The 25,932-nt window shown below is 39.9% G+C and overlaps 3 protein-coding genes across 4 annotated transcripts in view; 2 read left to right on the forward strand and 1 right to left on the reverse strand.

The window, feature by feature from the left end:
- LOC306992617 (protein adenylyltransferase SelO-like) overlaps positions 1 to 25,932 on the reverse strand; it is a 58,794-nt gene that overhangs the window by 15,726 nt on the left and 17,136 nt on the right. The window lies entirely within an intron of this gene.
- On the forward strand, positions 518 to 25,285 carry LOC306992609 (NACHT, LRR and PYD domains-containing protein 3-like). 2 transcript variants are annotated; one of them, XM_079601722.1, is made up of 10 exons: positions 527 to 745; positions 934 to 1,024; positions 1,281 to 1,388; positions 2,374 to 2,481; positions 2,664 to 4,457; positions 5,616 to 5,789; positions 10,601 to 10,771; positions 21,288 to 21,458; positions 23,181 to 23,356; positions 24,157 to 25,285. In XM_079601722.1, the coding sequence occupies exons 2-10, from the start codon at positions 975 to 977 to the stop codon at positions 24,159 to 24,161; spliced, it is 2,757 nt and encodes a 918-aa protein (XP_079457848.1). In that variant the 5' UTR covers positions 527 to 745; positions 934 to 974; the 3' UTR covers positions 24,162 to 25,285. The 2 variants fall into 2 exon arrangements, with proteins under 2 accessions (XP_079457847.1, XP_079457848.1); XM_079601721.1 differs by having other exon boundaries at positions 518 to 1,024.
- On the forward strand, positions 14,458 to 16,730 carry LOC306992622 (uncharacterized protein). The gene is made up of 2 exons (XM_079601744.1): positions 14,458 to 16,211; positions 16,318 to 16,730. The coding sequence occupies exon 1, from the start codon at positions 14,943 to 14,945 to the stop codon at positions 16,116 to 16,118; it is 1,176 nt and encodes a 391-aa protein (XP_079457870.1). The 5' UTR covers positions 14,458 to 14,942; the 3' UTR covers positions 16,119 to 16,211; positions 16,318 to 16,730.

A 25,932-nucleotide genomic window follows, 5' to 3' on the forward strand; every position in this document is an offset into this window, starting at 1 on the left:
TTGTGTATAGAAGACTGAAGCTAAACCAGTAAGGAACCTCCTGGTCAATCTTGTGAGTCTAGTTAAGTTTATTTAGTGGATGTGAAGAGGAGGAGGAATGTAGAGGTGGTTTAGAGTAGCCTATTGAATAAGAAGAAAGCAGTGCTAGATATATTATATTTAAGTGAGATGTGGAAGAATAGGCTGATGAACGTTTACATGTGTTACTGACTGATAGACAGGTGACCTGATCTGCACGCCTGTCTCGAACACCCGCTTCCACTACACAGCGCACACCGCCCTCTACTGGCGGGACCAGGTATGAATAATCTGCGGTGGCTCCTACAAATGCATTAATCCGCGTAATAAAAATGTTTGTTTTGAGTTTATCAGCACACAAAACTGACTGGAGTTATTAACTGTAAACCTTTACCTGACTGGTGGTGATTAAACTCACGTCATCTGCCAATAAGGGCAACAACCATTAAACACTGCCAACATTATAGCGACTTCAGCAGTTTAATCACGTGCTCCTTTCGTCACAGATAATAACGAAAGTAAAAGAAGCTGACGATTCGCCATTTTAGTCAGACAGACGATTCCTTCCGATACAAAATATTATTAGATGTGAAATAGAACGGTAGACAGGCATTTATGTGTAGCCTATTTGATGAAACAGATGGAGGAGTTTGTGAATCGGTTGGCTATGTAACTTAGAGACATTTTGACAAAGTTACTGTTCGCGTACTCGAGACCTTTACAGCTGGTGACTTCTACATTAATATTTTCTCTGAAAGGAAATTAACGAGGTTTCTTTTGTGTGTCGTGTTGGCTATATGATGATTTTTCAAAAGATCTCTATCTATTTCCAACTCACGATCTGGTCAGATCAATTATAATGTTTTACAATGTTTAATAACATTAGTTTTGTGTTTGTTTGTCATTTATATCCAGAGTCAGTGGAGATCAGACTGTTTCAACTGTTCAGCTTTATCATGGATGACAGACAAACACCCAGAGAAGAAGATTGTTCTAAAGGATGCAGGTAGCCTACTAAATAAACACATTAAATAACCTTTTATATAGGCTAATAAAAACAGATGTCTCCTTTAGAAAAAAATTTTGACATTCTATTTATGTGTGTGTGTGTGTGTGTGTGTGTGTGTGTGTGTGTGTGTGTGTGTGTGTGTGTGTGTGTGTGTGTGTGTGTTTTAAAGGAAATTTCTTGAAAACAATGTCTAAACCGTCCTCAAGTGCTTTTCATTAAAAAGTTTTGTTTTTGTTTCGTTGTTCTGTTATAGTTCAGTTCAGCAGGAGAGATCAGAGCCCAGCTGTGTGTCTTTGAGGAGTGACTGGTCTATGGAGCGTCCAATAAATTTTAAGATTGACAATACACAGACTGATCTCAGGTATAAAAAATTTTTTAAATCATGTGATTGCCATTTTAATATTATGGTGTTTTTGCATTTATGATATTCATACTAGACACTGTTGTCTTCACTTGATGCAAGAGAGACATATCTACAAAGTGTTCCAATTTTTTGGCTTGGTCTCAGATATAGCATTTTATTGAATGAGATTCTTATATTATTTTAAACACCCAGCTTTTGTGGGCATTTTAAATGGACTGTAGTCCTTTTTGTTGGTACCTGGGCTTTGTGCAATAAATTCCAGGTAATGTGCAGCAGGTGCTTATATTCAGAGCTCAAATAATTTCCTATATATTATAACCTCAAACCCATCATAACCTCCTCCAAAATGACTCCTCCGAAAATTACCAACAAATGATATCAATGTAATACAATCAAACTTTATGAAATTAATCAGGTTGTTGGTACTCAGATAATCACTGGGACCATATCATCTGCACATATTGCCAAATAGGCACAAGGTTTTGTTATCAGTTGAAGATCCTCCTTTATGCCTCTTATGACAGAGTCCATTATCTTTAAAGCATATTTTAAGGAAATACGATGGTTTTAACTCCTCTAGGACTCTATTCTGTTGATTCTTATGAAAAGAATAGTGAGGCCGATTTAGTTAAAAACTTTTTTGTTTATTTCTCTTTTTATATTTTGCTACTTTTATTCTCACCATTAAAATAGCTCTGATAACTGACATGATGTTAAATTATAAGCAATCAATCAATCAACAATGTATTATTTTCATGTACAATATATAACAAACTTTCTCAAGCTAACACAAAGTTTGTCTTGACAAACTTTTTTTTATAGTTTTTGTTTTTAGTATTATTACAGTTGTGCCCTTGAGCAGTTTATTTATTAATAAGTACATTTACTTATTAACTGTTGACAGAATTATTCAGGTGATGTAAAAAAAAAATATCAGCAATATCAGAGTGTCTGATTCTTGATTCTCTTCATGATGTTTAAGTTCAATCCCACCACAAAGATCAGCAGTAACAAACCCCGTCTGTAAGAAGAGTGACCAATCTATGAAGCAACTACAGGACTTTAATGAAAGCAGGTGTGCTGGTGTCAGGTAAAGTGTGGAATCTTTTTGATTGAGATCAAAATTAAAACACATTAATAATTAACATATTTCATAAATATTATGATATGTTCTTGGTCACGATACAGAGAACAAATAAGACATTTTACTCTATATATGTATCTCTATATTAACTTATGTAATTCATGTACCATGTAATTTTAATTTTGCAGCCATGAAGTCCTCAACACATTTAGATCAAAGCTGATGAAGAAGTTTAAGTGTCTGAATGAGGGAACAGCAAAGCAGGGAAACCCAACACTCCTGAATGAGATCTACACAGAGCTCTACATCACAGAGGGTGACAGTGGAGAGATCAGTAATGAGCATGAGGTGAGACAGATTGAGACACAATCCAGGAGATCAGCAACAGAGGACACACCCATCAAATGCAATGACATCTTTAAACCTTTACCTGGACAAAACAAACCCATCACAACTGTGCTGACAAAGGGAGTCGCTGGGATTGGAAAAACAGTCTCTGTGCAGAAGTTCCTCCTAGACTGGGCTGAAGGCAAAGTGAATCAGGACGTCCAGCTCATATTTCCACTTCCTTTCAGAGAGATCAATTTGATGAAGGACAAAACATTCAGTCTTTTAGAACTTCTTCATGTCTTTTTCCCTGAAACAAAAGAAATGGAAATATGTAGTGACAAATATAAAATGTTGTTCATCTTTGATGGTCTGGATGAGTGTCGTCTTCCCTTACATTTTCAAAAGAATGAGACTCTACGAGATGTAAACAAAAAGAAATCAGTGGACGTACTGCTGACGAACCTCATTGCGGGGAATCTGCTTCCCTCTGCTCTCATCTGGATCACCTCTAGACCAGCAGCAGCCGATCTCGTCCCCTCTGAGTGTGTCCATCGAGTGACAGAGGTACGAGGCTTCAATGAGCCACAGAAGGAGGAATACTTCAGGAAGAGAATCAGTGATCAGAGTCTGGCCGACAGGATCATCTCACACCTGAAGTCATCAAGGAGCCTCTACATCATGTGCCACATTCCAGTCTTCTGCTGGATATCAGCCACTGTTCTGGAGAAGATGTTGAGTGAAGCAGAGAGTGGAGAGATTCCCAAGACTCTCACTCAAATGTACACACACTTCCTGATCCTTCAGTCCAACATCAAACATGAGAAGGACTATGAGAAGAACCTGACAGATGAAGACATGATCCTCAAACTGGGGAAAGTGGCTTTTCGGCAGCTTGTGAAAGGCAATGTGATCTTCTATGAGGAAGACCTGAGAGAGTGTGGCATTGATGTGACAGACGCATTAGTGTACTCAGGATTGTGCACTCAGATCTTCAGAGAGGAGTCAGGCTTGTATCAGGCGAAAGTCTTCTGCTTTGTTCATCTGAGTGTTCAGGAACATCTAGCAGCTTTATATGTGCACCTCTGCCTCATAAACAACAACAGAAATGTATTTGACCCAGTAACCGAACCAGATTTGTTGTCTATATTTAAGGACTGGTTTCAACTTATGTTTAAACATGTTTCATTTTCTGAGCTCCATGAGAGAGCCGTGAATGAAGCTTTACAGAGTAAAAATGGGCATCTGGACCTTTTCCTGCGCTTCCTTCTGGGTTTGTCAGTGGAGTCTCACCAGATTCTCCTTCAGGGACTAATGACACTGAGAAGAAGAAGGTCTGACAGCAATGAGAAAACAGTTGAGTACATCAAGGAGAAGATCAGGACCATTGACTCTCCAGAGAAATCCATCAATCTGTTCCACTGTCTGAATGAACTGGGTGACCAGTCACTAGTGGAGGAAATACAACAGTATCTGAAATCTGGAACAATAAGTGAAGCCAGACTCTCTTCATCTCAGTGGTCAGCTGTAGTTTTTGTGTTGTTGACATCAGAGAAGAAGCTGGATACGTTTGATATTAATACATTTGTTGGAGAAAACAGTAAAGCTGAAAAACTGAAGGTTCTCCAGAAGCTGCTGCCTGTGATTAAAGTTCAGTAAGTATCAGTGAAAACAATCACTTTACTGTAAAAACAAAAGAAAATCAAAAGCTCATGAATCTAAAAATCATACATTGTTTGAGTAATAGGTGCAATATTGGAGCATACTTGTTTTTTTATTGTTTTTCAGATTTTTTTTATTATTATTTGTATTTAGCTATTTTATTGATGGGAATAATGACGGGGAGATGTGATTGGGAAACAATACAAGCTGACTCAAACTTGTGTTAAAGCACCTGACAGCCAATGTCTTCAACATGAGGATTCAATTAAAACAAACAAGTTTAATGTTACAAATGAATTATACTTAAACCATTGATATGGATTTGATCCACGTTAAAAGTTAATTCTTGATTGTTCCAAATTTGACAATGAAACTTGACTACTTAGATAAGGTTTTCATTAACATTTTAAGTATTACATTTTAAACAGACAAACAAATCCCAACTCTTATTATAGAGGTAAACAACATCAACTGGATAGAGCCAACGACTGGACTAAAAAGGCAAATGTCAAAATATATAAATGTGACACCATAATATATATAATAAAACATGTATAATATTACATAATAAAGCACAAAATATTATTTTAAAAAAGGCTATCATGGTTGAGATATCAGTTGATGGTTGTAAAATTAATGTCATGGGAATAAACTTTCTTAAGTATACGCTTGACAAAGAGTGATTTATCACTGATCCAGTTATAAAGTAGTTTCCCTGGCAACAATGGACATAAAATAAAATATTCATAAAGCATGTTTATTGGTTATTCTCCTGCAAGGGAGGCCAAGGATTCGAGCCCAAGAATGCGGTCTTACATTTAGAGAAAACCATGGAGTTAGTTGGTTTAATTTTATGTTGTATATGTCGTGTCTGTTCAGAATCTTGTTCTTTTGCACACTGAGGGTTTGTTATCCTGAGTCCATACCATGTCCCATTTGTCTTTTATTCACACTTAACTCTCTCTCCTATTGTAATCTGTGACACCATGACCTCAAGGTTCCTGAGTAATTTTGAGACAATGCCATCCATTGGTGACAAAGTGCAGTGTTTTCTTCTCCATCTACAAATTGTCTATTTTTTTCTCTATTTTCTATTGCTTTTTGTTGTCAGTTCATAGTGTTTACCAAGTATGATTTTCATCTCTCTACAGTTTGAGTGATTGTGGTGTCACAGAGAAAGATTGTGCTGCTCTGACTTCAGTTCTGAGATCAAACCCCTCACAACTGAGACTGATTGATATGATTGGTAAAAAACTGCGAGATCCGGGTGTGAAGCTTCTCTCTGTTGTACTGGAGGATCCTGACTGTAAACTGGAGAAACTCTGGTAAGATCATCTACAGTATATCATAGTCAGACATGTTATTGCACTGGAGTGCCGCTGGCCTATGGAGTTTAGCTCAAACCCTGATAAAACTCATCTTCCTGTAACTCTGAAGACATGGATTAGCTTGTTCAGGCGTCTTTAATTAGGGTTGGAGCTAAACTCTGCAGGACAGCGGCACTTCAAAACTGGATTTGAGGAACCCTGGACTAAAAGCTTTGATGTACATTTTAGGACTACATTGCAGAAAATCTATTTCTTTCTCAGTATTTTTGTCTTCTCTTCTTTTTTGTATTCTTAATTGAAGATACATTTACTTGAGAAGCAATATGACTTAAAATGTTAAGTCTTGTATGCTGAAAAATTGCTCATGTTTTTAGAAATTTTAGATATTAGATATTTAGACTACGTCTGGATCGGATTCAGAACGATAATCAAAACACAGATGGAGTAGATCAAGTCCAACAACACCCCCACAGCTTCACAGTCCTATACCTCGTCCTGCGTCCACATTTCATTAAGTAACATTAGGCAGTTTTGATTTTACATATGCATCTGCTTACATACGTGACCCGTTCTGGCAAAATAAGTCGCAATGAGAAAATGTTCATGACTGAGCTACACCTGTTTGAATTTAATAGTCAAAGTCAATTTTGAGAAAAGTCTAGTTAAAGTTTTCTGAAGGTTCCAAAACAAAATCATCTACCAATCATACCTTAAAATCTCTGGTAATAATTCCAAATTTTCCACACACCAAGTCAAAACCAAGTATTTATAGGAACAATATATATACATATTGAAATACTGTAATTCTGTGTAGGTATAAGTGTATATCGGGATCACGCACTGTCTGAGGCGTCTTTGAGGCACGCTTCGTATGTCAATGTGAGAAAAATCATTTTGTTTAAATCAGTATGAGTTTGAAAATCACATTTCATTGGTTCAGACTCATGCCGTCGAGAATTCGCTATGAATATTCACAAAGTTGGAATGCTACGCTTTAAAACAATACCAACTTATGCTGAGGGAAAGTGAGCAGAGGAAAGATACTCCTCTCAGAAAACATACAAATAAAGATACTTTTAAATGTTTCATTGCTATTTTGATGAGGGCTTAATGAACTAATTTTTGTGAAAACCTCAAATTCGACCATTTTTCACTTGTTTTGCCTGTAACTCGTAATAGCCTGTACGCATTCTGACTCATTTTGCCAGCACAGAGTCACATATGATATCGCATGTTTCTGCTTCTTCTTCTTCTGTGTTTTAATCAATGGCAGGGAAGCGTTTTATCACAAATGACAGAAATTTCTGTCAATGGCGAGTGAAGAGTTCAGCAAATATTAAAATGCCACCTCAAGAAAATGTAATTGCGAGCTAAATAATATTTATTGGGGCAGTGTTTGTCATATAGTGATGTCACTATGTATACGCTTATTTTCACTCCTCCCGCACTGTTTAACTTTTACCAGTAATAAAAAACATAAAAAAAACATATTACCTGACCACTGATCTATCAGTGCACACTTCTATAGTCATCACCATGACTGAATGAATAGTTCAATATTATGTATAATTTTGAATCATAGAAGCAGGTATTGTAAATCATGTGGCTGAGTAGAAAAAGGGCCTAGTGACGCCCCTGGTACCAGCAACACGTGAGAAGTGCCGGCACACAAGAAAAAGTGAGGGTACACTACAGCTTAAAATATTGTACTTACACTCTCATCTACCTACTGTTGTTTTGTTTGCTGTCTTTGTCAATTGATTTTATCGTTGTTTGTTTATTGTAAAGCGTCCTTGAGCCCTAAAAAGGCACTATATAAATAAAACGTATTATTATTTATAGAAGTGTTGGTGCGTACCGGCCCACTTCGAGCACTGCTGGAGGAACATCATCACTACACACGGCTTATACAGTAGAGAACTGTGTAGAGTACAGTAATAATACTGTGAAAACTAATCTACAGTAACATACTGGATGCAGATTCTACAGTAGAGAACTGTTGAGAGTACAGTAATAATACTGTGAAAACAACAAAAATCATTTACTGTCTACAAAAACACTTGGAGAACAGGGGCCTGTTTTTCATACCTGGATTACTGTTATCTGGATTTTACTGTTGACGATATTACATGATCCAGGATTGTTAGGTTCTTCGAAGCTGGAGTTGCTGTCATAGCAACAGGTCCGTGAGCTCAAACCTGATTGGGAGCAGCTTATTTCATGTAAACAGGATTAGATTGCATCTTTTCAAGCGCAGGTGATACTTAAAGTCTGTTCCAGCCACTGTTACTTTCTTACAAGAGTAGCCTAATGAACCAGGTACAATAATGACTTAAAATAATAATAATAATTTAAAAACTAATTAATAATATTAATTAGAAAATAATATTACAGTATTGTGTAGTCTATCATAATAGATACAGTTTACTCACTGAGAGCATTATTTGTGAGGGAATAATTACCTAGTCATTGTATTGGAGTCTTACATGATGTTAGTCTGAGGCGTACATTAATGTGCAGATATTATCGGATTGGTTTGTTGCAGTGCAGGAGATGCAGTTAACTTATAAAAAAAATGCTGTACCATTAGAAAAATGGGTTTTTAAAGTGTTAAAAAACACTTTAAAATACGGATCCTTCGTTAATGAATAACTACACAGGAACAAATGAGTAACACAATGTTAACAATCTAGTAACTACAGTTAACTAACAAGTAACTCTGATTAACGAATTGGTAATTAATAGCACACAGATTTAAGTGGTAGTTCACTATTAACTAATCAATAACTACAATTTTTGTAATACTTCCCAGAGAACTACTGAATTTTTACAGATTTAAGTGGTAGTTCACTATTAACTAATCAATGACTACTATTTTTCAATACTTCCCAGAGAAATAATGAAAAAAATTCACAATTCATGCAAAACTTAATAACTAATGCAGGAAAAATGACTAGCACTAGATTAACATTACTGCTAGATACTGTACACTAATTATAAATATGTAATAGCGTAGCAGACTTATGATTTGGGAAAGCTGTCAATAATTAGCCTATGCACTGCTGTCTTTTAGAGAACTATTCATAAACTAAATAATTTTTAAGAATTGTTTTTATAAATGCACTTTTCTGGAACACTTACCCTGTGGCCGATTTTCCGGCATTCCTCTGGACTGGCTTTGAATAACTAGACTCATCATGGTGAGTACTGGAACATACTGAGTCATCAGCCATCCAAATACCAGTTATTTTATTATTTAACCTACCTCTCAAAAGTGTTTTTATGTATGTCTCTTTGCTCATATGTAGATATATATAAATATGTGTGTGTATATATATCCTGTGAATGATTAGATGATTCTACCCTTTCGGGTTGGCTCTTCATTAGCAACTACAGCATGGAATCATGATAACTAGTAATGACTCAAGTGTTAATGCATACTTCTATAGGAATTATTAATTATTTGGATCCGTATTCTAAAGTGAAGATCATGTTAACTAACTAGTAATGACTCATGTGTTACTACATACTTCTATAGGAATACCAAACACAAGTCATTTCAAGCGTATGAGATATTGTTTGTGAACTTTTAAATACTATAGTTTTAGAAAATGTATTTAGAAGTATGCATTAACACTTGAGCCATTACTAGTTAGTTAACATGATCTTCACTTTAGAATACGGATCCAAATAATTAATAATTCCTATAGAAGTATGCATTAACACTTGAGTCATTACTAGTTATCATGATTCCATGCTGTAGTTACTAATGAAGAGCCAACCCGAAAGGGTAGAATCATCTAATCATTCACAGGATATATATACACACACATATTTATATATATATATCTACATATGAGCAAAGAGACATACATAAAAACACTTTTGAGAGGTAGGTTAAATAATAAAATAACTGGTATTTGGATGGCTGATGACTCAGTATGTTCCAGTACTCACCATGATGAGTCTAGTTATTCAAAGCCAGTCCAGAGGAATGCCGGAAAATCGGCCACAGGGTAAGTGTTCCAGACAAGTGCATTTATAAAAACAATTCTTAAAAATTATTTAGTTTATGAATAGTTCTCTAAAAGACAGCAGTGCATAGGCTAATTATTGACAGCTTTCCCAAATCATAAGTCTGCTACGCTATTACATATTTATAATTAGTGTACAGTATCTAGCAGTAATGTTAATCTAGTGCTAGTCATTTTTCCTGCATTAGTTATTAAGTTTTGCATGAATTGTGAATTTTTTTCATTATTTCTCTGGGAAGTATTGAAAAATAGTAGTCATTGATTAGTTATTAGTGAACTACCACTTAAATCTGTGTGCTATTAATTACTAATTCGTTAATCAGAGTTACTTGTTAGTTAACTGTAGTTACTAGATTGTTAACATTGTGTTACTCATTTGTTCCTGTGTAGTTATTCATTAACGAAGGATCCGTATTTTAAAGTGTTACCGAAAAATGTTCTTGCCCCATAATAAACTTTAATCAATGCTGTCTTGCTGTCTGAAATCATTGAAAAAGTTGGTTTTGTTTGAGCCTTCACAACATCAGGATCAATAATTAACAAACAACAAAAGAAGATTATCTTTCCTCTGTGTTTCTCCTATTATTAAACTGACAATATAAACTGGTATTTTTGGAGCACAGGTGTTGAAAGCTTTTTAAATTTATTTATTTTTTTTTTATGACTGTGATAAATCTCCAATGAAAATTTAGACATATTTAATAGTGTATAATTGTAACTTGTACGTGTTGATCTGAACTGAGAGAGTGAAGAGTGTGTCGTTGTTCTCTACAGGTTGAGGGATTGTGGAGTCACAGATGAAGGTTGTGCTGCTCTGACTTCAGCTCTGAGATCAAACCCCTCACACCTGAGAGAACTGGATCTGTCTAGGAATAAACTAGGAGATTCAGTTCATCTGCTCTCTGCTGTACTGGAGGATCCTCACTGTAAACTGGAGACACTGTGGTAAGATTGTCTCTCTGATAGTCACACATGTCTTTGTCCTCAGTAAGAGTTTTAGGACTAAAATGAGCTTGTAAAATGTTCTGTAAACACTAAATCTCAGCACAGAAATCCCAGATGTACATAAATGAATAATCTCATGATCTGGTATTAGTGTTCCATTTTTTTTTTTTTTAATATATCCTTTAAATATAGTCAGTATTTCATTTTGTTCAATACTTTTAGTCTGTTTCACTGACTACAATGACAACTCTTTTCCCCCACGTTTACACAACAGTGTTCTCTTACGTAGAGTTCTCTCGTACTGCGTCGAAAGAACGCTACGGAAAGATATTTCTTTGTCGAGATTGAAACCAAAAATTAATCCTTAATTTTGTAATATTGTAAAACGCTTTTCTGAAGCATACAACCTAGGCGGAGCAATACAGCTCACCCATTGGCTGCATGAGTTATGTGTTTCCTGCTTGGGCGAGGAACATGCAGCTATCGCTCTCGGTGATGGCGGCTGCCATCACTGCGACATGATGCCAATCGCGACTCTGCGGACTCGCCTTGCATCTTTCGCCGAAGCTGCTCAACCGCCCCCTGTAGCGCCGCGCCGTAAAAAGCGCCGTGCTCAGCGGGTCCCGGAACCTCCCTCCACGAGGAGCTCGCCGCCGCCGCCGCTAGCTCCTCTCAACGTCTCGCTCGAGTCGCTCACCGACGGACAACAGCCGCAGCACGCCGCTTTGTCCGTTATGGATGACGACCAGCAAGCTGTATCAGAGGGAGATGATGATTGCTGTTCGCTTCTCGCTTCGGAGAGCGAGGGTTGGGCGAGCTCTGTGGACCTCCCCTCCCCCGCTGTTCGAGAGCGCAGAGGAGGGAAGATCAGCATCGAGGCGGAACTGATGCGTCTGCTCACACAGGCCGTGTCGAGCCTCGGCCTCGATTGGTCGACGCCCGAACAACCTGCACTCAACCGGCTGGATGGACGCTTCCTCTCTGGAGACCGCGCTGCGCCCCCCTCCAGACACGCACCGTTTCTTCCTGAGCTTCACGAAGAGGTAGCGAAATCATGGAAGGCGCCATTTTCAGCCAGAGTACGTACTTCTGCCTCGCCAGCATTCTCCGTAGTGGACGGTGCTCGAGACAGAGGCTACCACGCTCTCCCTCCGGTCGAGGAGGCGGTAGCGACTCACCTTTGCCCACCCTCTGCGGGACGGCGGGCTAAGGGAGTCCTACCATCCAAAGCTTGCCGCACGTCTTCAGCTCTGAACGGTCGCGTGTATTCCGCCGCCGGACAAGCTGCATCGGCGCTGCACACCATGGCGGTGCTTCAAATCCACCAGGCCAACCTCCTCTGCAAGCTAGACGAGGAAGGCCCGGGCGCGATCAGTGTTCCGGACTTGCGTAGCGCCACAGACCTAGCTCTTCGCGCTACAAAGTCCGCCGCACACGCCATCGGCAGGATTATGGCCACAGCTACTGTTTCTGAGAGACATTTATGGCTGACTCTCTCTGAAATGGCGGAATCCGAGCGCTCTGCGTTTCTCGACGCCCCCATTTCACCGGCTGGCCTCTTCGGATCCTCCGTGAAGGACTTCGCGGACCGATTCGCCGAGGTACAGAAAACTTCGCAGGCCATGAGACATTTCCTGCCAAAGCGCTCCAGTTCCGCAACAGGCCGCCCTAAACAGCCGCCTGCCCGAACTCAGCAGCGCCCCGCGCCCGCCGCGCCGGCCCAGCAGCAACAGGCCCGAGAGAGACCACGGTCTCGCTCCGCCGGACGCCGCCCGCCACCGCGTGGTCCTCGGCCCAAGATCTCAATCAAGCCCGAGGCCTCGGCGCCATCCTAGCCCTGCTAGGAAAAAGACGGTGTTCGGGTCCCGCTGCGGCCGGACTTCCACCAAAGATTCCCGCTTGTACAGCCCTAAGTTCCGTGTTTGTACCAGTGTACTCAGCAGCCAACAAACCGGCCGTAAAGCCCGTTTGCCTGCACACAAACGCCGTTTTCACGGCGACCCAGATAAATCTAAAAAAGAGTTTAATTTCTGGTGTTCCGGCCAAGGCCGATGGTGTAATGTGTGTAACTGCAATGCCCACCCAGTGCCCATTCATTCACACAAGCACAGCCCCGTTCAACACAGGGTTTGCACACATAAAATCGGCTCACACCGATTGTGCTTTACGTGTAGTGAGCGTGCCCACTGTCCAGTGCCCACAACCACTACACACTGCACGTTCCGCGGTTTCTGTAAAAACGAAACTAACGAACGGTCAGTCAGTACACAAACACAGTGTCCCCGGTGTTATAAATGTGCCCGCCACCAAGCGCCCACGTTTATTCACAAACATAACGAGCCCCGTAGGGCTCGCCCCGCGTGCTCTCTCTCAACTCAGAGAGTCGAGCGCGCGCGGGACGCATACTGTGTTAAACATGTCCCCCGCCTCAGACGCCACGGCGTCCATGTCACAGCACATGGTTGCTCTCGTGTCGCCGCCATTTCGCGACCAGAGCCCAGATTACATTCAACCCCTAGTCACACGTGCAGATGCATGGGAAGGACTACCCGGGGTTTCAGAATGGGTGCTAGAGACTATAAAAAGAGGCTATTCGCTACAGTTTTATCGACGCCCTCCCCGTTTCACGGGAAAAGTCGAAACCACGGTAAAAACAGAAGTAGCACATCTACTTCGAGCCGAAATAGCGAAGCTATTGAGCAAAGGGGCCATAGAGATCTCAAGCTCAGAGCGAAGGGGGCCTGTACAGCAGATATTTCCTGGTACCGAAGAAAGACTGGGGTCTCAGACCCATTTTAGATCTAAGGAGTCTGAACAAAACGCTTGCAAAGCGGAAGTTCAGAATGCTCACGACCAGAAGTATCCTCGCGCAAATTCGCCGAGAAGACTGGTTTATGGCAATAGATCTGAAAGACGCGTATTTTCACATACAAATTGCGTCACGTCACAGGCGATTTTTGAGATTCGCCTTCGAGGGCCGGGCATATCAGTACACAGTCCTGCCATTCGGCCTATCCCTAGCACCTCGTACATTTACAGTGTGCATGGACGCGGCGCTGGCACCCCTGAGACTCCGGGGCGTTCGAATTCTGAACTATTTGGACGATTGGCTAATTCTGGCTCAATCGCCGTCAGAACTCGCTCACCACAAGACACTAATACTCGATCACCTCGAGTGCTTAGGTCTGAGGGTCAATTGGGAGAAAAGTTCACTGTTTCCCAGTCAAAGGATCTCCTTTTTAGGACTGGATCTGAACTCACTGTCTATGACAGCACAGCTGTCATCACAGCGCAGGCGAAATACCCTGCAAATGGCGAAATCCTTCCTCAGCGGCCACATAGTGCCACTCAGGAGATTTCAGAAAATGCTGGGCCTCATGGCCTCAGCCTCAACAGTGCTGCAGTTGGGCCTGCTGCGCATGCGCCCACTACAGTTCTGGTTGAGAGCGCGCGTACCGCGCCGAGCATGGCTACACGGTCGCTATCGCCTCAAGGTCACTCAGGAATGCATTTCAGCCCTGACACCATGGAGAGCGTCAGACTGGTACCGGTCAGGTGTAAGCCTGGGGACTTCCTCGAGCCTGAAGGTGGTGTCCACGGACGCGTCCACCTCAGGCTGGGGAGCACTGCTCGACGGCAGTCCGCTCTTTGGCCAGTGGTCAGAGCGAGCCGAACTACCGCACATAAACTGCCTGGAAATGATGGCAGTGGACTTTGCGCTGAGGCGCTTCTGTCCCCGGATAAAAGGACACCACGTCCTGGTCCGCTCGGACAACATGTCGGTAGTAGCCTACATAAACCGCCAGGGTGGCGTGAGATCCCGGAACCTATTCAGGTTAGCGGAACGCATACTGGTGTGGGCCCAGCACAACCTGCGCTCGTTAAGAGCAATGCACGTGCCAGGCCACTTGAACGTAGGCCCGGACAGACTCTCACGGAACAACGTTCCCACTGGAGAGTGGTCCCTACACACACAGACAGTGCGTCTGCTGTGGAAAACGTTCGGCAGAGCGGAAATAGACCTGTTTGCAAACCAGGAAAACGCTCATTGCCCAGAATTCTTTTCGAAGAGCACGAACGCGCTGGCCAGAGTCTGGCCCCGCCGCCCGCTCTATGCTTTTCCTCCTGTCTCACTCCTGCCTCAAGTGCTGGAGCGTATCAGGGAGAGCGGATGCTCAGTACTGCTAGTTGCTCCATTCTGGACGAATCAGACCTGGTTCCCAGCTTTGATGCGACTGAAAAGTACTGCCCCGTGGCCGATACCAGTGAGGAGAGACCTCCTCTCACAGGCCAAGGGCTCGATTTTGCATCCTCACCCCGAGCTTTGGTCCCTACACGTATGGGCCATAAACGGGTACCCGCTAACCTCCCAAGAGGAGTGTTAGACACGATCGAACAAGCTAGGGCTCCGTCTACTAGACGGCTCTACGCTTCCAAATGGTCGGTGTTCTCTGGATGGTGTTCAGATCAAGGTCTGTCACCACTTCAGTGTGGAGAACCGGAGATTCTCTCCTTCTTGCAAGAGCTATTGGATAAGGGAAGAACCCCATCCACGCTCAAAGTCTATGTGGCTGCCATATCAGCGTTCGTTAATCCAACGCTTGGCCGTTCACTAGGCAGGAACGACCTGGTGGTCCGCTTCCTGAGAGGCGCCAGGAGGTTAAACCCTCCAAGGCCTCCTTCAGTCCCCGTTTGGGACCTTTCTACAGTGTTGAACGCTATGAAAGGGGCCCCTTTCGAGCCTATTCACTCAGTTGACATGAAACACCTGTCTCTCAAGACCGTGTTTCTTTTGGCTCTCGCTTCAGTGAAGCGTGTGGGAGACTTGCAAGCGCTCTCAGTGAGAGCTTCTTGTATGGAGTTCGGGCCAAACGACTCTATAGTCGTGTTGAAACCGAAGCATGGGTACGTGCCTAAGTCCCTCAACACACCGTTCAGGGCTCAGGTCATCTCCCTGTCGGCCCTGCCGGCCTCGGAGGACGGAAATAGCTCCCTTTGCCCGGTCAGGGCATTAAGAGCTTACGTGTCCCGCTCCGCTGTTTTTCGACAGACGGAGCAGCTCTTCGTTTCGTTCAGCGGGCGCTCCAAGGGACGAGCCGCAACGAAACAGAGTCTGTCTCGATGGGTAGTGGACGCCATTGCGCTAGCCTACGCATCTAGAGGCTTGGAATGCCCTTTGGGCATCAGAGCACATTCCACGAGAGGCATGGCCTCCTCATGGGCTTGGTATAGCGGAATCTCGTTACAAGATATCTGTATGGCGGCAGGCTGGGCCTCCCCGTCTACATTTATTAGGTTCTATAACCTAGAGGTTCCTGCGTTGCAGGCTAAACTGCTCTCGGTCTAGAAGACTATGTATAAGTGTTCCTGCCCCGCACTGCGGCCCAGGTCACTTCAATGGTAATATGTACAAGTGCTCCTGCCCCGCGCTGCGGCCCAGGTCACTTCAATGTTTAATGTGTATAAGTGTTCCTGCCCCGCGCTGCGGCCCAGGTCACTTCAATGTCTAATATGTATAAGTGCTCCTGCCCCGCGCTGCGGCCCAGGTCACTTCAATGTTTTAAGCATCACTCACTGACAATGTGTCCCATGAGCATGCTATTACCCCTCATATATATCTATATTTACATATATATGCTATTATGCCTTAAGAGGCACTACTATAAGGGATGATGCTATTTTAGCCGCTCTCCTTATACTTCTTGGGGTAGGCGCTTGTATACCAGGGCGCGCGCGCCCTTAGGTGTCTGTGTCGATCCAAGAACACGCACGGCGGTTTGCATAGGGTTCCCGTAGCGTTCTTTCGACGCAGTACGAGAGAACTCTACGTAAGAGAACGTACTCGGTTACTAACGTAACCTCGGTTCTCTCTAGGAGAGGGAACGAGTACTGCGTCTCATGCCGTGCGTGTCCACGCTGCGTCGCTTCATTGACGAAAATCGGCGTGTTAGACAGCTATGCTCGTATTTATAGGCCTAGGCCACGCCTGTTTGGGCGGGAGGTGACGCAGAAGGGCGCGAAGCGTCCTCATTGGTCAGCGTCCTGGCCTCGCATAGGCTGTGCTTTTCTGGCAGAGCAGCCAATGGGTGAGCTGTATTGCTCCGCCTAGGTTGTATGCTTCAGAAAAGCGTTTTACAATATTACAAAATTAAGGATTAATTTTTGGTTTCAATCTCGACAAAGAAATATCTTTCCGTAGCGTTCTTTCGACGCAGTACTCGTTCCCTCTCCTAGAGAGAACCGAGGTTACGTTAGTAACCGAGTACGTTTTCTCTAATGATGTTTCTGTCAATAATAGTGTTTCCCAACCCTGATCCTCTAGTTCCCCAGCACTAGTGTTGCTTTCGTCAACGAAAATTATGACTAAATATCGTCGTCAACGAACCTTTATCACGTGACGAAAACGAGACGAGACGAGACGTAAATGCTGGTCATGTGACGATGACTATAACTAAATGTATAATGCAATATTGTTGACGAATAAAAACGAGACTAAAAGTGGTTTACAAAATAAAAACTATGCTAAAATGTCTCCTCATTTTCATTGACCAAAACGAGACAAATGTTAGTCTCCTTGCACTGGGATTCGAGCAGCTTGCTTAAGGTAATGGCAAAAAAAAAACTTTTAGAACAGCGGCGAAAATGTAAAAGTAGGGTATATAACCTTTAATATATCCTTTTATTGAAACGGGTGCTTTGCTGTGCAAAGAGACACTTCGAAACATTTCAACCGCTGGTAATAGCTACTTTCACTTTTGCCGCAGAGACAATTATGTCCTATAACGTGTCGCAGCTCAGTTTACGATACATACTGTTGAATGTTATTAATAACAAAACATGAATGAATGAGAAAGAAAATAGCAGGATGTGCTTTTTATATTGAAAATATATATTAAAAGCCCGATAAGTCGCGAAAGAGAACTGAATTCTACTGATAGGATAGGAAGCTGCGCGCGCTTCAAGCGCAACACGCACACGCATAGTAGCCTGTCTTCGGTTGCGCGCCTAAACGGCCAAATAAACACAGAAATATATTTAAAAAAATGCTCAAAAGTCATCAGTTGGTAACTCAACCTCACAGTGAAAGCCATGCCCAATTAATTATATTTTGCAACTTATTTATTGTTTGCTGAATATTTGTTTGTTTTTAGTTGTCTATGGACCTAATTATTAACCTACTGTTTAATTTTAATGAGAAAAAAAGCACGTCTTTAATAATAATATTATTCTCTTTTTTACTGTGGCTCTTTTGGAAAGTGCATTAACCAAAAAAAAAAAAAAAAAAAAAATGGCTCTTTGGTAAAAAAAAAGGTTCCCGACCCCTGATTTAGAAGATGCCGCTGCGGTGAGTTAGAGAAAGGGACATTTATGTGTCTATAGGCTATATTCTTTGTAAAATAAATAGGGCCTATGTTGTAAATTCAAATCAGAGCGTTTTCCGTGTCTAGTCTATAAGGTAACAATATAATAAGATTTTGATAAGAGTTTGGCTAAAACAAAATTTGTTTCGTCTACATTACTACGAAGGCTAGTCTACTTATACTATATTGACTGGGTTAAATAGAACTGCATTGCATTACTAAAAAGAGACTAAAATACTATTTTCATTGACTAAAATTAGACTAAATGTCATTAGTTTTCGTCGACTAAAACTAGACTAAAATGCTCAGACTTTTCGTCGACTAAAACTAGACTAGACTAAAAAGAGTATGAATGTGACTAAAACTAATAAAAACTAAAATGACAGCTTGACACAAAGACTAGACTAAAACTAAAATTAAAACAGGCCGCCAAAAACAACTATACCCAGCACTGCACAGTCCTCGCTGAAGTTTCTGCTTTGAACGGCTCTTTCTGTGGCTACAGAAATACAATTATTCAAAGTAGCTTTTCAAACACTACTAATGTACTAATATGAAAGATAATAAGCAAAGGAAATGTAATAACTTCATGCTGATCTTCATGATCTTATATGCAGGGAAACACCTGAACTTCTGCGGAGCAGTAATGAATAAAGTAACATGGTCAGCGCCGCGCTGGTGAGATTAGTTTGCGCTGTCCATTCGGTTTCGCTACAAACACGTCCTCCCTGCGATGTCGAGTCGGTCGCACAGCTCGGTCCATTGAGCTCTGTAACACCGCTCCGTTTCGTCCCACTGTACGTGTGTTTGGCTTCCCATACAACTCGATACAACTAACCGCCAATGACTCAAGAGTTTGATCAATGTTTTTCAATAATGGTTGCCTACGGCTCTTCATACTGGAGATCTCATATTTGTCTCCTCTAAAGTTTAGAAGAAATCTCAGCAACATTACACACTGCGCTCAGATTTCTCTCCTAAACTAAAGACCTTGGAGATCTCATATTTGTCTCTTCCAAAGTTTCAGACAAGAATGAACATTGATATAGTTCATTTGTACAGTATGGTGTACTGGCAGTATATAGTTTTGTATAATTATAAATTTGTGAAATGCAATAAATAATTAAATGTTTAAGTTTTATAGACTCCATTATTACACATTTTTCAAGCGTCCAGACATATATTGTTGTCCATTTAATATGAAGACACAATTTTATTAGTCTTTTTCATTATAATATATATTATAACATTTCTAAAGACACTTATTTACTGTTGTGGTAATAAACACTTATGTGTTAAACTGCAAGCATGAAGTTATAAGGCAACCCAAATAATAGAAATAAATGATAAAAATTAAAATGGTCTTAAGATAAAAGCTTCAGGTCAGGGGCATTCAGTCCGTATACTGTCAGCTGTGAATGCTCTGCAGACCCAAGCCATTTAAGAGAATGAGTTTGAGGACTCGCAAATTAATATTAACACTATAAATAATATGACTATAAATTCCAAATAAAGCTTACATAATAAAATGATGGTAATGCATATGTAACTGTCCGGCATTTATTTATTTGCCAATCGACTGTAATTTTTTTTTTAGAATAAGTGGCAGTTCTAAATTAAATTTAATTAAATAATAAAAATCAAAAAAATTATACATTATTAGCCAACTGTGTGATTTTGTATATGTACATTTCTGAAATACATAACTTGGACACAGTCACCTCTGAGAACAAATTACTATAAATTGTAATGTAGATGTGCATTTTCTGTAAAGCTGCTTTATTGTGAAAAGCGCTATACAAATAAATGTTAAATTAATTGAAAAGTTATGGAGGGTTTTGGGTAAGTGTATCCACAACGTTGGCGCCTACGTTCTGTTTTATGCATCATCATCATTGTTCCGCGTTCTCATTGGTTTGCTGGCATTTGTGGGATTTCATGTGAAAGGAAAGCTGACTGTGAATAGAGATACAGGGATGACATCAAAACCTGGAAGACTAATTCGCCACTGGTTGCCTCGAATTTATGGAAGCTTGTTTCCACCACGGAATAAAATTATTTAAAAGATAATTGTGACTTATCTCGCAATTTTTTCTTGCAATTGCTATTTATGTCACGCAATTGCAAGTTTGGCCCTGTCACAAATGGCACCCTAAACACTCGCGGTCTTCCTCTGAGTCCGCACTTACGTGACGTAAGGCCGCTTTGACTGTCGGGAAGAAGTCTGCTGTGGAGCATCTAGGGCGCATATCGACCGCAGAGGGGCGCTCGTGACTACCCTTCTGAAACCTAAAATTACTGAACGGGACACCCTACGGTCTCATGGACTTAACAGGCGCGCGGAAGCCATTGTAATAAAAGACTGAAAGTGATATGAAGTTTGCCTTTTGGGACAGGGCCTTTATATCTCGGTGAGTGGATTCTAACAAAATGAAACGCCTCTGATTGGCCACTGCGTTCAATAGACCAACAAACATGACTGTGATTGGCTACATTTCTCATCGCTGTAAAAACACATTGTAAATAGAAAAATTTGACGTTCTCAAGAGAGCAAACACAAAAACACACTTGAGTGTTTGCCAGTATGATATTATTACAGAATTAACTGAGGTGCTCTTGCATTCGTTTGAGAGTGATTATATTTAAATTAGGGCTGTCAAAAGATTAATCGCGATTAATCGCATCCAAAATAAAAGTTTGTGTTTACATAATATATTTGTGTGTACTGTGTATAATTATTTATATATATAAAAACACACACAATCATGTATATATTTAAGAAAAATTGGTTATATTTATATATAAAATATGTATATATAATATAAATTATATAAATGTATACAGTATATAAATGTAATTATTCCTTAATATATACATGAATGTGTGTGTATTTATACAAAATAATTCTACAAAGTATACACACATATATTATGTAAACACAAACTTTTATTATGGATGTGATAAATAACGATTAATCTTTTGACAGCCCTAATTTAAATTAGACTTTGATGTTTTTTACCCATGTTTTAATTTAACAATAATTATTTGTGATCAAACATTAATTGACAGACCCCTGCAGTGCGGCTGCGGACCCTTGTGTTAAACTGATCTGATCTGAACTGAGAGAGTGAAGAGTGTGTCATTGTTCTCTACAGGTTGAGGGATTGTGGAGTCACAGATGAAGGTTGTGCTGCTCTGACTTCAGCTCTGAGATCAAACCCCTCACACCTGAGAGAACTGGATCTGTCTGTGAATAAACTAGGAGATTCAGTTCATCTGCTCTCTGCTGTACTGGAGGATCCTCACTGTAAACTGGAGAATCTGAGGTAAGATTAACTCTCTGATAAACACATATATATTTGTCCTTGGTAAATATATTCTTTATTGGTAATGTAATAGTTTTTAACTTTTTTTTTACTCAATGATCACCAACTTTGCTTGTTAAACCCTAGCTTGTTTTCGGGTCTGAATCCACACAACACAAATGAGAGACAATTGAGTACATTTTATTGAGAGCTCATTTTTTCTACAATTATAGGTTGACCAGGAAAACCAAAACCAGTAGTTTTATGTGTGATTCATAGACACTCAGTTAAACAATAAATTACAAGTGATATTTACTTCAGTCCAAATGCACATTAAATAAATATTCAGTTAAACCGCAGTGAACATCACAGGAGAGCCAATGCTTGATTCAACATGCTAATCCTAAAACATAAATGTTCTCCCGGCATATATATTTACTCCACATCACAAACAAGACAAAACATTACACAAATACACAAAGTATAAATGTTATATTAAAACAACAGTGTTTTTGAACTGACAGAGTTACAACACCCATAGACTTCTATAGGAATCGAGGAATGCGGAAGTAACGCCAACGTGTTTTTTTATTGCAGTAAATACCATTACAATAAGGAAAAACAAAACCATAATAAATGTCCTAAAGAACAGAGCACAATATAAAATACAAATAGAAAAAATAATAATATCAGGGACCAAAGGGCTTCAGGCTCTTCTAATAATTAAAATTTCTTTAATAAATTGATTAATCTTCCACTTTTCAATTTTGACATTCTTAAGGATTTACAGTAAATCCAAAATTATATATATAAAAAACAAAAAACAAAACAGAAAACAATGCACTGAAAACGTGTGTTGGATTTTAAATGATTTAATCATGCACATCGGATCCACATGAACCAATTAAGTTAAACAAAGATAATTTGTTCACATAATGTCCACATCATGGAATCAAGTCATTTCCAAGTAACCCAATTAAGAAGTTTTAAAGTGATTTTAATATGGTTCCCTAACTGGATTAATTCATTCAATTTCTTATATTTTTTGTGTCACATGACTGAATTATAAGATTGCATTAGCTAGCTACCAAACTATTAATTAGCAATAGCATATATTTGCATGCTAAATGCTAAGCATGAAATCTAATTGTAATATAAACATATTTGCTAATATTATTTTAAATGGCCAATAATGGATCATAATTATTGGACAAATATTATTTAGTACCAAATCTCCTCAAAATATTAAATTAATATTATTGAACTAAAATATAGTACATTTAATTGATAAAGTTACACTTCAGGTGTTATTAATGTTATCTCTTTATCACTCCATAGTCACAGCACTGCATTATTTGTCCCTCAGTTTCTCCTCAACATGGAAAACCGGCATCATTAATAAAACAGTGTATAATATAGTGGCGTTGCTTGCCGCTACATTCAAATCATATCACACATTGCAATCTTTAATAAAATGGTTATTTTACACAGCGCCATTGTTCTCTATATTGAAATATTGTGGAGTCACAGAGGAAGGTTGTGTGAGGGTGCTCTTGCATTCATTTGAGAGTTATATTTCTTATATATGCTTATGTTTTTTTACCCATGTTTTAATTTTTTTTACAAAAAATATTTGTGATCAAACATTAATTGACAGACCCCTGCAGTGCGGCTGCGGACCCTTGTGTTAAACTGATCTGATCTGAACTGAGAGAGTGAAGAGTGTGTCGTTGTTCTCTACAGGTTGAGTGGTTGTGGAGTCACAGATGAAGGTTGTGCTGCTCTGACTTCAGCTCTGAGATCAAACCCCTCACACCTGAGAGAACTGGATCTGTCTGGGAATAAACTAGGAGATTCAGACATGAAGCTTCTCTCTGATCTGAAGAATGATCCACATTATAAACTGGAGACACTATGTTGTAAGTAGATTATTTACTACAGATTACAAAATACAGTAATTTGTAACATATTTCGTCAGATTACACAAGCTTTGTAACCTAATTTAAATAATGTTGAATACTTTGGAATACTAATAAGGTTTGTAACACAAATGGTCCACCAAACATGGGACTTGGTTTTCCCCTGCATATTATTTGTAACAACATCAGTTTTACACAGTATTTCTTGAAGAAAAAAAAATATATATATATATTATTTTTTTTAGAAAAAAAATTATAACCTTAAATTTTTTTTACTGATGCAACACAATGCATTAAAAGCTGGGGTGTGTACACTTTTTTTTTATTGCATGAACCGGATCAATTGTAATTATTTTGTCTTCTGTGAAACGGGGAAGTGTTCGCTTCTGACGGACAGTACTAAATGAAAAAAAGATGCTCTCCTCACCTTTATATCTCTGGCTGCAATATTAATGTACTCTGTATGTATCTCTGCCTGTGTTTGTTCTGAAATGAATCCACTGATGTGATGTGACCGCAGTAATGTCTCATCCTCCATATGTGACTGTGTGTGTCTCATCCTCCATATGTGACTGTGTGTGTCTCATCCTCCATATGTGACAGTGTGTGTCTCATCCTCCATATGTGACTGTGTGTGTCTCATCCTCCATATGTGACTGTGTGTGTCTCATCCTCCATATGTGACTGTGTGTGTCTCATCCTCCTCCATATGTGACTGTGTGTGTCTCATCCTCCATATGTGACTGTGTGTGTCTCATCCTCCATATGTGACTGTGTGTGTTTTATTGTATTTTCCTCAGGGTGAATAAGGAGCCGCTACAGAGACGTCACAGTCAACAGAGACTGAAGACACCGAGACGTCACAGCGATCTCACTCTCGTGTGTGTGTGTGTGTGTGTGTGTGTGTGTGTGTGTGTGTGTGTGTGTGTGTGTGTGTGTGTGTGTGTGTGTGTGTGTGTGTGTGTGTGTGTGAGTGAGACTTCACTGCAGTTTCTTGTTTGGATCTTTTTGTGGGTCTGATTTTGTAGACTAAACTGGGAATGGTCGCATCACTTGCATATTGTTGGTTTTATTGCTTCTATTGCTCTCCTCATTTATATGTCGCTTTGGATAAAAGTGTCTGCTAAATGATCACATGTAAATGTAAAATGTGCTGAAAAATTGCTTTGTTATTGATTAGATATTGCACTGCTTGATTACAATGTTGATGGTGTAACTTCCAATATTCAAAGACAATTAGATTATTTTAATCAACAAGATATAAACAGTGTATATTAGTAATTTATTATTTAGGACAAGAATGTGCAGAAGAGTAATAGTTGTATTTTAAAAGAATATGTTACCAGCAAATATTGACGAGGATGATTTCATCAAACATTCATTTCTGTTGTTTTGTTTTATATCATGACCTATTAAATTTTATCCATAAATCTCATTTTTCCCTCATGTCTCAGTTTATCAATTGCTACCAAGGCCATTCGAAATGTGACTTATAATTCATTTAATCTGTGTTGGCGCACATTTAAGTTGTTTTGCACGCGTGTTTCGGGCGTGCTGTTTCCTTGTGGCTTAAAGTAATAAAATACGGTACAAATAATAAACTTTCAAAAATCTGAAATTAAAGTCGGATATACCAATCCATTTATTAACATAACGAAAAATGAAACCTTTCTTCAAACATAAACTTAACTCAAGTCAGTCTCCATAATTACACGCCGTGCCTCACGGTCAAAAACCATGAACCTCGCTGTGCGCCACACCTGCACTAATTAACCCCTGTCTTAAGTAGACTTGTGGCAGAACACAGCTCCAACCCATTACAATACAGAATGGCTCCAACACAACCGGCCCCTAATTGTTCATGGCACCACAAGACATAACAATTATAAACATATACATGTATGGAGACATCAATACAACAAAAAACATCTTACAATAAAAACAACAAACAAATAAACAAAAAATAAACCCCTTTTTAGTGTTTTTGTTCACTTTACATTGACTGTTCTACCAATAGGCCTAATTTTGTCACTGGTCTTTCAATTACATTTGTTTTGGTTTTGATTTGCACAGATCTGACTATGCCTGATTTGTCTGGAAAGGATTTAATAACCCTTCCAATCATCCAAGAATTTCGTGGTGCTGTAGCATCTGCAACCAAAACGATATCTCCTGCTGTAAGATTACGTTTTGTTTTGTTCCACTTTTGTCTTTCCTGTAGAGTAACAAGATACTCTTTTGTCCACCTTTTCCAGAATAAATCTGAAAGATACTGAGCCTGTTTCCACCTTCGTCTTACGTACTGGTCCTTTTGATCAAACAGACCTGGAGGCAAAACTGGTTTCCTTTTCAAAGTAAGAAGATGGTTAGGCGTCAGTGGCTCTAAATCATTAGGATCCTCAGAAACTCTTGTAATCGGTCGGTCATTCAAGATAGCTTCGGCTTCGCATAAGACTGTGACTAAGGTTTCATCAGTTAAAGCCTGTAGATGTAAAACAGATACTAAGACCTTCCTGACCAGTCTGATCATGCTTTCCCAAGCACCGCCATGATGTGAAGCTGTAGGTGGATTGAAC

The sequence above is a fragment of the Phoxinus phoxinus genome (genome assembly GCF_949152265.1).
Source record: "Phoxinus phoxinus genome assembly, chromosome: 24".
Lineage (NCBI taxonomy): Eukaryota > Metazoa > Chordata > Actinopteri > Cypriniformes > Leuciscidae > Phoxinus > Phoxinus phoxinus.

Bases quoted from the DNA above. Each gene is read 5' to 3' on its own strand.
- LOC306992622 (XM_079601744.1), top strand. From the start codon at position 14,943: ATGCTCAGTACTGCTAGTTGCTCCATTCTGGACGAATCAGACCTGGTT.
- LOC306992609 (XM_079601721.1), top strand. From the start codon at position 888: ATGTTTAATAACATTAGTTTTGTGTTTGTTTGTCATTTATATCCAGAG. The intron at 1,025-1,280 runs GTAGCCTACTAA...GTTCTGTTATAG, and splicing joins GATTGTTCTAAAGGATGCAG to TTCAGTTCAGCAGGAGAGAT. The intron at 10,772-21,287 runs GTAAGATTGTCT...TGTTCTCTACAG, and splicing joins TGTAAACTGGAGACACTGTG to GTTGAGGGATTGTGGAGTCA.